Here is a 15,120-nt window from a genome sequence, read left to right as displayed (position 1 = left end):
CAGCAAGGAGCCTAAACAGTGGCTGTGAACTATCATATTTCTGGCAACATGATCACCAGGTACCCTGTTACAAACAACCTGTTGCTATAACAACAGATAATAGGATTAGACTTGAAAAACTGGTTAAGATTCATATGGAATTTAATAACTGAATCTCATTCTTACCAACCGGAACCTGTTTCATCAGATGTTTGTTTCTGTTCCTTCTGAAGCCAGTAGCAACATTCACTATCATTCCATTAGGAACAAGGTTGTGCCTTTCAGATTCTATCTTAATTTTAAGAGTTAAATTTTTCAAACTCAAAGTATATAAAATTCCTGGATCAGATTCCCTTCAGAATTTTGGCACCTCAAAGGAGGCAGGCAGCTGCCAATATGCAGTGGCAAACTGGGGTTCACCAGGTGACTGACTGCAGTTGTCTCCTTCAGACATAAGTGACTGGGGAACATGTGCTTAAGACAGGCTTCTGGCAAATCCTTCCTGAAGCAGCAGCCTGTCGAAGTCTATCACAATCTTCTGCACTGCAGGACTTCTTTGCACTTCAGGGTTTGTGCAAAGGGAATGATTAGTCCCAGGCTGTACAAAGAGGAGCATCAAACTGGCAGAGGGCATGAAGCTGTGGTTTTGCTCCCTCTTCCTATTCCACCAGCAATTACTTCTTCTCAAAAACACCTTCAAGCAGATTTTTCTGAAGGGAAGGGGAAAAAAAAGGCAAGCTAATTCCTAAAATAAATCCCTTCCTATTACCATACCTATTAGCCCTCCCTGAGGCAAGCTGCTGTGTCCAGAGTGCTCCCACAGCACTGAGATCTTTCTGGTACTACAAATGGTCATGAAGAGAGATATTATCTCATACTCCGAATATACATTTCTAAGTTTTATCTGGGTAACAGGATAGTGAACTCTCGTTCAAGCAAATGTGCTCCAGCTACGTAAAGTAATCCCAAAGATGTGCACAAAGATATATAGTGTAAATTTCCTAAGTGAGAGTGATTATTCTTAAATACAGGACTATCTAGCAATGCAGCTGTACCAAAAAAGGGAAGTACTGAAGAAAACTTATCAGTATTATTTCTCATTAGATTTCCTTAAATTTCCTCAGCAAAATGTACAGCTACTTCAACACAGGAAAGCATTGCATGTCCAGAGACCAAATGAACTACTTGCATGCTTTCCAAATTACTTGAACTATTTCAATCTGGAAGAACTGGCACCTGCACAATGTCAGCTGTTACATTATTACACCAAGTGATATGATCTTGTTTGAGGAGTCAAGAATTGCTTGTTAATACTTTGGTTCACGTGGACTAAACTGACTGTTAAAAATAATGTTGAAAAATATTTTTCATGGCTTAGAATTTTAAAAAGTTGTTGCAGGGTCACTGAGACCATTATGTGCCAGTGCCACTTGCTGTGGCTGCCAATAATTTAAAATATACAATTTTAACAAAGCATGTCTGCATGTAATTCTCTTTACCCCATATCCTCTCCTTCTTTCCTCTGCTTAAATGCAGCCGCCTTTGTCTTTTTCTTCACAACTTCTCTCACCTACATATTACTTTCCTTTTCTCTTTCACACAAATACATGTGCTAGCTGTTCTATCTTTCTATACACATTTTTTTCCTTGTCCTCTTACAGTACCTCAGACACCTACACAGATACCTTCCTCTCTCTTGTAACTTTTTTCTCTCTCTTACACATATTTAACAAAGACACATACATACCTACCAAATCTAGCACAATTTGGCTATGGCTTGAATTGGACCTGCTAATCAACTGGTTTATCAATCTTTTTTCTGTGATTTTCATTTGGGAACCCCAGGTGAATGAGCACTGCTCATGCTCACTGCAGGCATAGAGAGCATGGCAACTACCAGACACTCTAGATTCACAGTGCAGATTGACTCAACACTGTGCACACACACCAGCTGTGCATGGAAAACCTCAGATTCACAGTGCAGATCCCCAAGGACTGGACTCATGGCACGTGCACTCAGTGTGATAGTGGTGAGAAACAAGAATATTACTGGGATAGCTGGCTCTGTGCGAGCACAACTTGGATGTCCCAGTAGTGCACAGCTGGAATTGGACATATGGGGTACAATAGTGTGGCTCTACACAGCACCAGACAGCCCACTTAAACCTAATTAGCTCAGGCTCAGTTCTAGCATTGCTAGTGACAGTGCCAGCAGTAGTATGAGAATGACAGGGTGTTTATGGTCCTAGAAGGACAGGGGCAGGGTGGAGCAGAGACACAAAACCAGCAGCCGTTTGGAGCTGGGGAGCAGTGGCACATCAGCACCAGGGCTAGAGCCAGGAGCAGGGTGCTGCAAGAAGGTTTAGTAACTCAGCAGCAGAGCCAGTTGGGTTCTGCATTGCACTGAGCTAATTAGTCCACACCCTCAGACTCAGTGCCTTGCGTTTCCTGCAGTGCTCAGTTCATGCTGCTGGATGACTGTACTGCATTCTCCAGCACATCCCAGATTACTCAGGTTTGCATTACGCAAAATATGACATCTCCCCTCCCCTGGATGGCAGAGAGCTGACTGAAAATCTACATTTGTATCTAGGGGTAACAAATGTCCACATTTTTCCATGACATGGTCTTTTTTCACTAAAATAGAATTCTCAGCAAGTAGATTTTGGAGATTTCTCCAGGATTTCTGGAGATGAACAGTCATGTCAGCTTGTAAGTGACTGTGTTTCACTAGATTTGCTGGGGCTGTTGTACACCCAGAAATCCTACACGCACTCATAGCAGAGCTACAGTGGCTCTGCAGCACAGGAATTTTGAGAAGCACTGCATTTACCAGACATGCATGAGAATTGCTGCTCTACAGCTGCATCATGAGTCTGACATCTCTAGCAGAATCTGTTAGATGAACAGAATGCATGTGTAATGAACAGCTGATCCATAACATGCAGTAATGCCAAAGCAACTAAGAAGCATTGAATTTACTACAAGAGTGCACTGGGCTTATTATTTAAGAAAAGTGCAGCACAGCAGACCAGATATTTCATGTAAACATAGGACTTATTTCCACATGTTACGGAACATGTAAACATACTCCTCCCTGGGAAACTCTGGAAAGAAATATGGCAGTTCTGTACTTAGAAATCCAGCTTTATACAGGCTTTCAGGAATAGTCTTGTCAATTCAACAGACTGCATTTGCTAATAATTATGCAAACATAACACATGTATTTTTATGTTCCAGAGAAAGCCAAGGTTCCCAGTTCTCATCTAACTGGATCTGACCCTACAGATTCAGCTGTCAAATGGTTAGCAACACTGCTCCAGCCAATCCCTCAAGGTCTTATAAGACCACCTCCACCCAGATTTATAATGTCACATCAATAATCTGTCAAGCCATCCCCTGTTGGAGGGGATAACCAATGAAATCAGTGGACACATACAACTTTATTTTCTTTCTCCTAAAAAAAAATATAACCCTTTCCAACTGTATGTTTCTGCTATGGGAACAACCCCACCACCCAGAACTAAATTACAGACTGTAGCATTTTATTGCAGAACATCTGCCACCTGCTGCTTCAAGTTGAGAAAGACCTAGACAGAGATACAACTCACCATCTCATTCTCTTCTCCATGGTTAAGATGTGCATAATGGTTCTTGTCAGGAATTTCCCCCATGAAATGACCCTCTGGAGACTTTCGAGAGCACCCTCAGGACAGGTCTTCAGTATTGTGTGCTTGAACTTCCACATTGAGGAAGTGCTCTAAGTACACACCTTCCTTATAACTCTGCTGATGTTTGAAGAATGGAGCTCCTCCCTCTCTGTGGAGTTAGCAGGTAACATTCATCCCTCCTCCCTTCGTTCTGTTGTTGGGAGTTTTGGGACTGCAAGGGTACATGCAAAATTCACTCAAAGATACTGCAAGAAAGAAAAAGTTAAATCTCACAAGTGTTTGTCACAATATGACTCTGGGTCATAACTCTGATAGGTGCAAGCAACTGCTATTGGCATGCAACTTTCAGGGGAGGGCAAGAGGGGCATAATTTTCTTCCAGAGATTATGGAATCAATGGAGACCAGGAGTGTGTCCAAATGAGAGGGAAAATAGGCATTGCTTTTGTTACGCTCTTAGCAACCAGCCTGAACTAAGCATCCAGCTGTGATCCCCACATACGCCTTGGAGAAAAATTCAAGATCTGGCATTGCAAACAGGGGCCCCAGTTTATGCAGGTGGATTTATGCACTGACTGTGTCAGGAGCCAGCTGTGTAGCCAGTATTTTTATTCATTATTAAGAATATAATCACAGAATGTCTTCTGACTTCACCATATAGCTTTGGAAAACGTCACTGAGGTTATTTACTCACTCCTGGGGGAAACTGGAGTTCCCCACTGATGTCAGTGAGCTGACATTTGGATACAGATGTCTCTGACCTCCACATCAGGGCCAAAAGGAAGCTGGCAGAAAAACTACACTGAGGGTTTTATCACCTCCTTTTTTTGCTACTGTTGGGCTGCATTTGTTTATTAGTCTTGTGATTCATTCGCATTCTCATTACTATTTCCTTGTCCTTTGCCACTTTTTAAGAAGTTACACACCAAATGTTTTAGGAATGAGGTCAGGAAAGGCAAACCTGTTCTTCCAGCAAATATGTTAAGGAAACGAAAATATTATTTCTAGAGTGACTGAAACAGATCAAGAGGTGCCAAGTTAGTTCCTATTCATTAGCATTTTATTTCCATGTGGCATGGACTCACACAAGTCCCAGACATCTCAAGCACCTGGAAAAAACACTGCCTATCCTGCAGTGGGCAGGCTTAGAGAAACTGAAATGGGAGAAATGTAGGGAACAGAGAAGAGAAAATGAGGGAGCTAGGTCAATCAATACAAGAAAAGTTGCCCATTGCTAATAATGTGAGCCACGGATAGACCTGCAAACCAGAAGTGCATGTATGCACAGCACAGGGACAGACATGTTTGTAAAATGCTGGTGACAAGCAGTTTGCATTAGAGCTAAGCTGTTTGGCCTTAACACCAAGCACATTTTCAAAAGGAACCCACACCAGAGGTTGGACAGGAAAGGATACAACTGTACTAAGCTGTGTTAAGGATGATTTGGTGCAATAAGTATCAAGGGGGAACAAGGTGCTTTCCATACCACAGCTTCAGTGTTATCCCTTCCTTCCCTTCACTGCACCTCTGAGGCTAGCTTTGAGCCTCTCAGCTTTTCATTTTGTTCTTCTCAGACTGAGCAACAGGAACTACAGTTATTACATGAGAATAACAATTTCCAATTAAAAAAATAAAAAGAAAGAATGCAATACAGTCCATTTCTGATAAACCTGATTATATAAGAAAATTCAGCAGTGCTATCTGGAAGCTATAAAAGACAGAAAAGAACTGCAAAGGTACCTTTTCTGAGGCAGGTTGATGATTTTGGGAAATGAGTCATTATTTTGGGAGGTGCCAGGGGTGGAAAACAGGAGTGCCACACACACTTCTTCTGCCTGGTCAACTTTTGCCGCTTCCCCAAATGTAAGCCTTGTTCTTTCTAGTGTCTGTAGAAGACTAGGGTGCAGTAGGGTCCTTGGCTGCCCTTTCACAGACAAGAGATGAGCTGCCTTCATAGTTTCCAACCAACCTTCGGTCCCCAAGGAAGAATCAAGGCTTATCCAATCTATTCACTGTTTATAGGCTTAGTCCAGCTCCTATTGACAACTTTTGCTCCTACAGAACACCCTTATTAGGGAGATTTATATCTCCACAACTGAAAACAAAGAAAAAACAGATTAAAGGTGTAAAACATTAATTATTTCCATAGTTTGGCAACCTGACATAATATTCCAACAAAATCTGTTAATCCAGAACCAAAGAAGATGGTGGGATTTGTTCACTTTCTTAAGGAGATTCACTTTCTGCTGGAGAAAACACCGCTAAAGCAGCCGAAATTGGAACCTTTAGTTAAATATCACCCTCTACTGTTCAAAGTCAGCATTACAGATTAGTTTATAAAGAAAAAGTTACTCGTACCACGTCCTATAGCATATCACCATTCTTATTTTTACATTTTGCCTAAAAACCAAATATAAATCACAAAATATCTGGTCAAGTTAAAATACAAAATAAAATATAATATTTTTTTAAATAGTCCCTTAAAATTATAAATAAATAAATCTAAAAGCAGGCAAGATGTTCCTCACCTCATACCTACAACTTTTATCACAGTCCTGAAAATACATGGGTGTATTATGTCATCCTCGTGCAACTTACTTTGTTGTGAAAAAAAACCAATGTATAAACAGCAGCCTGACCTACAAACCACCCCAAATCTCTTTTCCTGCCTAGCTCAGCACATGATGCCCAGTTCTGGGCATATCACAGAAAGGAAGCTGTGAACCTACTGGTGATAGTCCACAGGACAGCACAGAGAACAACTGAGTAAGGAGTCAGAAAACATGGTCTACAAGGAAGAGGGACTTAGGATTGTTTAACCTAAAGAAAAAGAGACTGAGAGGAGTCATGACAACGGTTTTCAAACACATAAATGCTAGTTGCGCATAAGAAGAAAATAATGTTCTCCGTGTCCAGTATGGATAGAGTTAATGTGCTGCAAGAAATATTCAAATCGGGTGTGAGGGAAAACTTGCTATTAATGTTAGAAAGCACTGGCACTGCCAGGTGTACACTCCAACAGCCGAGGTCTTTACAGACAGGCGAGGCATGCCCCTCTCAGAAATGACATTAACTAGGGGTGATTCTGTCTGAGGGCAGATGGACAGATCGGCTGAACTCTCTTGGTTCCTCCTCTGTCTCCCACTTCATGTGGTCCTGACAGCAAAACCCCCCAACAACTCACAGAAGCCCACTTGGACATGCCTTGTGTTTTCCAGCTTTCAAGGCAGGGCTGCCACCCATTTCATGCACTTCTTCAGCACAACAACAGCTGGGAACTCATCTGGGAATCTTATTTAAGCGGCATGAAAGGCCCTGGTACAACCACAGGCCTCTGCCCGGGGCCAGGCCTCACTGCCCTCTCCAGCACTGACCCGTCGGGCCAGGCCGCGGAGGCGAGCCCCAGCTGCCCTGGGAGTGCCCCGGACCAGCACTGGGGTGAGGCGCTCAGGCTTGGCCGTGCAGTCGCTGGGGTGTGAGGGAGACATGAGGCCCACACCCCGTCCCTCTCCGCTCCTCCTGCTCGGGCAACCCCCCCACCGGTGCGTCCTCAAAACCCTCCCTCGCCGCTGCTGAGCCCGGAACTCTTGCGTGGGGAGGAGAGGTTTCTAGCCGGGCCAGCCGCAACGGACCACGGTGCCCGGAAGCGGCGGCGGCAGTCCTGTCGGGCCGCGGCCGCGGGGGCTCCACCTGCCCTTGCTCGCGGCAGCCCGGGGCGCCAGGCGCGGCGGCGGAGCCCCGGCCGGCGGCCGCGGTGCGTGCGGCCCCTGTGGGCCCCTCCAGGCCATTAGGATGTGGCGGACGCGAGCAGCGGCGGCTTGGTGAGCGGGGCGGGCCGTGGCAGGGGTCAGGGTGGGCGCTTACGGGCCGCCGGCAGGCCTGACCCCTGGGGCGTGGCGACTGTGCGGAGTGAGTGGCCGCCAGAGCCGTGACCCTCTTCCGACCTCGGGGCGTCTGACCCGGGCGCGGTGTCGGTTGTAACACCCGTCGCGGCTGAGCAGGCCCTGGGGACCCGTGGGAACGGGGGTGCCCGCGGGGGAGGCCGGAGCCACACAGCGGGGTCGGGGTGCGAGGTGTGGGGGGCGGTTGTGTGTGAAAGGCGCAGGGGTGATCCCTGAGGCCTGCTGGGGTGGGCCGCTGCTCCCAGGAGGGGAAATTCCGCATCCTCTGGCTCCCCTGGGACCTGCGGGTGCGAAGGGGAAGTGAGCTGCCGTATCCCGCATTCCCGCCCTGGGGATCCCGCTACTTCGCGCCCACCCGGCGGCCCTCCCCAGCGGCTTCCCTGCGTTGCTCTTGTTTTTCATCGTTCTCCTACACGATGCCAGACAGGAACGGTAAAACTGAATGGCCTGTAATCTCACAATGTTTCTCGCAGATCTGGCAGCAGCAGTAGTAAAATAAGTGTTGTCTGGTGCTGAATGAGAAAGAAAATACCACAGTGGTTTTTGTTGGGCTACATTTGGCAGACTGCTTCGCAGTTATAGCTATTCAAAGTGTATATAACCTTCTTTATAGAAAATTTGACCCAGCTGAGGTGGGGACTTTTTGAACTCTTAAACTGGAGCAATAGGTGTAAAATGTTAGGTGTGACTTCAGGTGGGATGCTTGGCTATCAGTAGTAACAGGCCACTCTCTCTTGTTTTATAAGGTATCTATAATGTCAGTGCAATGCATGAGTAGTTGGGTTGTAGGCCTGTAATCAGGCAGGTTCTAATGACAGAGCTACTCATATCTGGAAGGCTAATCATTGTTAAAAATTGCTTTCCAGAGGCTTTAAATTTGGAGCTCATTAAATACTTAATTTAATAGCATTGTTTTGGCACCCTCTTCAGTCTAACTGCACTTCTCAGTGAAGATCTTATGGTGATTTTTTTTTTTTTTTGTCAGCATTCAGTAGTAGTTTGTAGCAGCGAGAGGAAAGAAGGAAGGAGAAAATGTAAGATTTGGTAGAATGATGGAATAGGTTGGGGTTTTTTTAATGAAATAGAAGATTTTATGTGTACAATTAAAGCAGGTAGGGTTTGAAATATGCAATCGCTCTTAAAAGGCAATTGTTGATCAAGTTCTTGCCATGAACTCAATGGAACTAAATTTTTCTTCAGTTTAATCATACAGAAAGAATGCTATAGAAGACAGTGTATTTTAAAAGAACAATTTTGGAGAAGAAAATTATGTGATATTTAAAAATGCTTCTAACCTAGGTTAAGATTAATAATGAGAAGTGCCCGCCATAGTATGTACTACCACCACTTGGTCTCTGCAAATATGAAATATCTGTCTAATGGCAGTGACTGCTAACAAATAACGTCTCCATCATAAGCTTGCTTTGTACAGGCTTAGTGCACCTTGGTTTAAAAAACTGTCTTCAAAAGCAGGAATTGAAACATTTCTAGTGTGGAGGGAATTTTTTTTTTTATTGTCACGTAGCCGCTTTTCTATTGGTACTATCTGTGGTTGGTTTCTGAGCCTCTTGTAATTCCGTCAGAGAGGAGAAACTTGTCACTACTTTAGGCATTATTCTGCTCCTGCTTGTTATGCTCATTCTAGATACCAAGTTTGTTATTGCAAAGGCACAGCCTTCTGGATAGTTTAAAGAAGTATAGCAGCAGGAGGATACCCTTCAAAATCATAGTGACTTTTATGAAAGAGGACTTTCATAACAGTTGGTGGAGTTCCCTTTTTGTAAGCTTTCTGTTACACTAAAGGAAATTTCTAAACATAGATCATCGGGAGAATTGATCTTTTAAGAGAGGAAAACGTCTCAATTCACATAATTCTGATTTTTAATCTACCTTCCAAAAGCTCAATTTCTGGGTCAAAAGTGCTTTTATAACAAAGTCTTCCATTTCTTTGGACGTTAAGACTATGCCTGTCATAGACAATGTCATCTCTAGCACCTGGAAAAACTCAATGCAAAAAACTGTATAGACTATAGGGCACATTATTAGAAAGTGCTGTAATATTTTCCATTTTATGAGATTCACTTATTCTCTTTAGGATCCATTAATTCTAAATTATTTAGGGTGACAGGGTGAATAATCTGCCTTCTCAATAGTATTTTATACTTCTATATATCTTCTTTTGTATTTGTCCCCTTTGAAAGCAAATATACTTGATAATGTTGAAAACTCTGGGGGGAAAAAAAAATCAAGGAACAACATTAATTTCAAGAACTGCAACTTCACTCCAGTGAAGTTACTTTGCATCCAGTAAATGATTTAGTATTAACCATTCTGATATGATAGAGAGACTAAAAAGTTACAGAAGAAATTGCTTTTTCCAGAGCTGTTGTTTCTTCCCTAAACTAGCAAGGCTACCTCAAAATGTTGAAGCATGCAGATAATGTAACTGAAGGTGTACAAAGAGCTTTATTCCAACCTATGCATGTGCTTTAATATAGGCAGGATTGATGAGGATCCTGTGTCTTAACATGTGCTTTTCATGGATGAGCACTGTTTTATCTTTCAGACTGAAACTTTCAGTCTTGCATAAATCTGAATTAGTTTATTGAAGTCTTCAACAAACGTGGTGCAGCCATGTCCAGAAGTATTCTTGTCTATGCATGACCTAAGACAAAACAATAATGCTGTAATCCTAGAACTGCAGAATATTAGAGTGAAAGGAACTGAAAGATGTCATTAAGTACATGCTTCAACTCTAAAGGAGAATCTACATTGCCAAGAGGACAAATGTATTTAGCAGAGAGATTTTGTCAGTGTATTGTTTCTTGAAATTTGCAAATCTTCTACAGACTTAATGTTCTCTAAAAGTTTGTTTTTAATAACAAAATAGGCCAAACTGTCAAGTTTTCTTTTATGTTGCAAGTGGATCATAGTCCTCTGCGGACTCTTAGCTCCTGTTTGCCCAAACTGTGTTTTACCGCAGACATGTTGCTTGCCTTAATCCAGTGTGGAAGTTAAATTTAATTCATAACAGACTTCATAAATGGTATTTAAAGTTTTCTTTCTGTAATCACTAGAAATGCTATACCCATTAACACTGTTTACAGCTTTTTATTTTCCTGGTACCATAGCAATGATAGCTGGAAATTGTACATTCAGAGTGATGCTCTAATTCATCTGTAACCAGCTAAAATGTAATGTGTATTGCTTCTAAAGAGGTTATTGAGTTAGTGGTGTGTTGAGGAAATCTGTTACTTACTCTTTATTTCTTTCTTTTAGTGTCATCTGCCGGAGTCTAGCAAATAGCAGCTATGCAATAAAAAGAAAATCACCACTTCAAAACTTGCATCTTGTTTCCCGAAGTATACATCATCCCTACTACCCAAGTTCAAAATTTCAGAGACCTCCATTGAGGATATCCACTCAGCTGTTCTCTTCTCTTAATCGTCTTCCCCTGCGTAAAACAAAACTTTTAGATGTAAAATATGGATACCAGTCCCACAGGAACTTTTGGCTAGCTAGACTAGCATCAAGGCTTCTCAAACTTCGCTATCTTATATTAGGATCTGCTGTAGGTGGTGGTTATACAGCTAAGAAGGTATTTATCTGTGGAAGCTATTTCATGCGTTTTGTCTTTGTTGTTGTTATGTTTCAGAACAATAGTTCCTGGTATATCCACAAAAATTACAGGATATCATTACAGGATGACAATAAAGATGAGTGGAAATGGAAAACAGATTGTTTAGAGAACTAGTATAGATTTTAAGAGAGCCAAGTAGTATTATTCATATCTAAAAGATGGTGGGTTAGTATGTTTTATATGTAGGTATTACTTTTCAATAGATTGCTTACATGCTTCTCTCCATACATTTGTATTTCTGTTTCTACTATATTTTTTTTCCTTTTTATATTAGACGTATGATCAGTGGAAGGACATGATGCCAGATCTCGATGAGTATAAGTGGATTGTTCCTGACTTCATTTGGGAGCTTGATGAACATATTGACTTCGGTATTACAAAAGTTAAAATGCTACTCTATCTAAAGACTGGCATATGTACAATTTAAACATAAGGGCGTAGGTCCTCAGTGCCTCTCCCCATTGCAGTAACATCTTAGAGCTGCAGTTTGAATGAACTTCTACTGTTAGTTTGGTGTGTGTCTTAACAAGGTGTTTGTATCAGTGTGTCTGTAGGAAGAAGTTAAGCATCATTTAGCGTTGATATTCTGTAATTCATCCTTTCATTTGAGAATGTTCTTGGTCCTTTCATACGGCCATGTAATCCCATTATTGAAAGGAGACTTGCAACGTGATCAAGGGGACTTACACAGGTTTTTGCAGTATGATGCGCAAAAGTTCTTTCTTTCTATGTGAATGACAGTTATAAGTAAAAAATATAAATAGATAAGTTAAAGATATGTATGATTAAAAGACCAATGAAAATGCAGAATAGTGGACATACCTATCTACAAAATTATCTTAAAGATACAGAAAAAAGAAAATGAAAAATACAGACTCTTTTTTTCCTGAACCTTCTGGTTACAGCAGGCATATTTTCAGATGAAAAATAGATATCTAAAAAACAAGCACTGAGTTACTTCTTACATATGCAGGGTAATAAGGTGCATTGCATAGATAAATGCAGAGATTGAATAACTGAGGCAAATGTTTTCTTGTTTTTATTGCTAGTGCACACTACATTCTTATAGTACTCTAAAGCGAATAATTATTTTTAAAGGATTACAAAGTTGTCTTATTTAAGAAATTGAAAAATAATCTTTAAATGTACAAGAGTTGGGCATAGATGCAGTGTCGTGTAATTTTAAAACATCCTCTACAAAATACGTGAGAGAATAGCGTATGAAATGTGGTGAGATGCAGCAATGAGTTTTAGAGTATTCGAAAGGACCGAGGCAACCAACTTATCAGGAAGTTCAAAGTCCAAAAATGCAGTTGGTTTTTCAGATCTGATAATCTTTCTCAACACTAACAGGGGGAGGTGCATGTGGAAAGAAATTTTTTAATCCTTTATTTTTTAAAAAAAATTTTAAAACATGTCCTGAAACAGTTGCTAGTTTTTATAGCCTAAGCCATTTTTGTTCATGAAAATAATAGGAAAGAAAAAATACTCATTAGCTGTTGTACTGTTTTCCTAGAAAAACTTATCAAAGCCTTTCCTGATGCAGATGACCTTGCCAAACTTCTGCCTGACTTTGACAAGATTGGAGAGAGCTTTACTTCGCTGAAAGGATTTTTTTCTCCTGGTGAGAACAATTTTTCAGCTTAGTTTTAATTTTGAAAACATAAACTATTACAAGATGAGGTTACAGATATGTCCTTAGACACTAAAAGAAAGCAGATCCTGAAAATGCATGACTTTTCAGTGACTATCTCGTCTGAAAGTGTTATGGACACAGGTAAGTAATGCGTTTTTAAAAGCAAGGATTCTAGTAGCAAGTAGTGAGAATCAAAATGTGAAATTGAATTGAAAACTAGAATTTTTGTACAACTCTAAACAAACAGATTGAAAGCCAGATTGCTTCAATGAGTCAAAAACTGGACGTGTCCAGCTGTAATTTGGAGAAGGTGAGAGTGGCATTGGACAGTAACAGTACCATGGCTGTTACAGGAGAAACAAGTTGTATTATTAAGAATGATGACTCTTAATGTTGTAAGCATGTGAAATAAGAGATTTGTGATGAAGGTATTCTTCTGGGTTGAGTGATATTTTTCACCTGCACATAGCTCCAGAAGGACTTGCTTGAAGATTTAGCTTAGGTAGGGACTATGTTTCAAAGGAGTAGTTAGGAGTTCTAAATGCTTCACAGAAAGCAGAGGGATGGTTTTTCAATTCAGTGTGCCTAGGCAGTAGCAGGCTTAGTGGTGTTCAGGTTTTGGGAGATGTAAATAAGCCATTTCTGATTGGTGGCCTTCTTAAAACTAGAAAATGATTGATTTGATCATCATATCTGACTTGCTCTTTATCACAGCTCAAAACTTCACCCAGTCATTCTTGTAATAGAGTGAAAGAATCTTCCTATTAAATACCTTAATAATTGTCAAGCCACATACATTTGTATTTGTGAAAGATTATATCTATGAGGTGTCATAGTCATTGCTCTAAGTGTGTTTGAAAATATTTCTGTATCAGCATGCATAAGAAGCATATTTTCATTTTCTTAAAATACCGTTAATGGTGGAACTAGTTTACTTATAAACTGAATGAGCAACTAAGTAGAGATGAAGTTCAATAAAGTGCAAGTAGTAGTCTCCTAAGTATTTTTACTGTTAAAGATTTTGGCTGCTTAAAATTGTGGTGTTATTGACTGGTATCATGAGATGTCACCTATGATTGTTATCATACTCACTTGGGCATAGTTGACATTTATGGTCGCGTGGTCCTCCAAATGAGACAAAGATCCCTCATCTTTGTTTTGCATTCTGTTTTGTATTTATAATTTTTATTTCCCCTCTTCTGCTGATTTTTCACAGGTTACAATTTGGTTAGTGAAGTCATAGGAGCTTCTGATCTACTTCTGTTGTTAGGTGTGTAAAAGCCCTTTTTACTGCCCTTAACCTGCCTCTTTAAAGGAAACTCTTAAAACACTGCTATACTAAGAGGAGTGACATTAGTGTGAACACAACTATTTACAGGAATTTCATATCGAATTACAAATATTTTCCAATTATTTTTAACAATACTTGGATCCACCCCTGTGAGAATGAATAGACGACTAGTTGATATTTCTCTTACAGAGTCCTTAGCAGATGCTTGTTATTTCAGGCATTTTCCAGAAGCTTGTTTTGAAAACCTATGTCATTACAGTAGGAAAGAATATAATTTTTTTCTCATTACAATAATACCAATGGAATTTGTATTACCCTTTCATGTCTATCAGAAATAATTTTTAAAAGGTTTCAGAACTTTAATAGTCTAATTGAAGCTGACTATTCCCTTACAATATAACAAATTTGAGTAACAAACTAGATATAAAATTGTCAGATGAGGTTTAAACTGAATTTCTTTTTCAGTTTCTTATGGTGAACCTTTTTTGGTTGATAGCAACTTGAGAGATTGTTGAAATAATAATTCATAGGCGTTGAGATTTTAATCTTATATTAGGTGTAGTTTGAGAATTTTTAAGTGTCTCTTGCATGTTATAATGAGTTTCTGTAATTATGTCCTAGGTTCGCCAGGAGAAACAGCATTCAGAGCTACTGACCAGGGATATGAGAATGACAAACAGTACAAGAAGGTAATTCCTGTCTTGCAAAACTAAAAATGTCTTGACAACAGGTAATATTTTAGAAGTGCTTTAATAACTAGTTGTAGATGTTTATTTGAAGCAGCTTGAAAATTACTTGAGTATGCACTGCTGTTTTCAATATACACACAGTACAATGATAATAAACATGTTGGTGTAAGGAAAATACAAGGCAGTTATAAACCTTTATTAGGAATTGCAGTCTTAAGAAACTTGGTTTGTAATAAGAATGTAATTTTAGGTATTTTTTTGTCCAAAATGGCAAATCCATTTTTCCGGGGATGTTCTCAGTGGCACTTGAGCTT

At 40.5% G+C, this 15,120-nt stretch overlaps 2 protein-coding genes across 10 annotated transcripts in view; one reads left to right on the top strand and one right to left on the bottom strand.

The window, feature by feature from the left end:
- The window catches only part of LOC309408067 (putative cation-transporting ATPase 13A4), a gene marked incomplete at its 3' end in the record, with an annotated part of 41,485 nt that extends 37,679 nt beyond the window's left edge, over positions 1–3,806 (bottom strand). Inside the window, exon 1 of the mRNA XM_082003782.1 lies at positions 3,591–3,806. Within this exon, the coding sequence (XP_081859908.1) occupies positions 3,591–3,653 (63 nt within the window). The 5' untranslated portion in view covers positions 3,654–3,806. The remainder of the gene's footprint in view (positions 1–3,590) is intronic.
- Positions 3,807–7,440: 3,634 nt separating this feature from the next.
- The window catches only part of OPA1 (OPA1 mitochondrial dynamin like GTPase), a gene marked incomplete at both ends in the record, with an annotated part of 55,821 nt that continues 48,141 nt past the window's right edge, over positions 7,441–15,120 (top strand). For 2 of the 9 annotated variants that reach the window (XM_082003599.1, XM_082003597.1), the window contains 6 exons: positions 7,441–7,469; positions 10,830–11,148; positions 11,465–11,561; positions 12,707–12,814; positions 14,043–14,096; positions 14,739–14,806. In XM_082003599.1, the coding sequence (XP_081859725.1) occupies positions 7,441–7,469; positions 10,830–11,148; positions 11,465–11,561; positions 12,707–12,814; positions 14,043–14,096; positions 14,739–14,806 (675 nt within the window). Of the gene's footprint in view, positions 7,470–10,829; positions 11,149–11,413; positions 11,562–12,706; positions 12,815–14,042; positions 14,097–14,738; positions 14,807–15,120 lie in introns of those variants that run through there. The other 7 variants (XM_082003600.1, XM_082003598.1, XM_082003604.1 and 4 more) reach the window with 4 other exon arrangements.

This window comes from Phaethon aethereus (genome assembly GCF_964289735.1).
Source record: "Phaethon aethereus genome assembly, chromosome: 9".
NCBI lineage: Eukaryota > Metazoa > Chordata > Aves > Phaethontiformes > Phaethontidae > Phaethon > Phaethon aethereus.
This window is presented reverse-complemented; position numbering and strand designations above follow the sequence as displayed.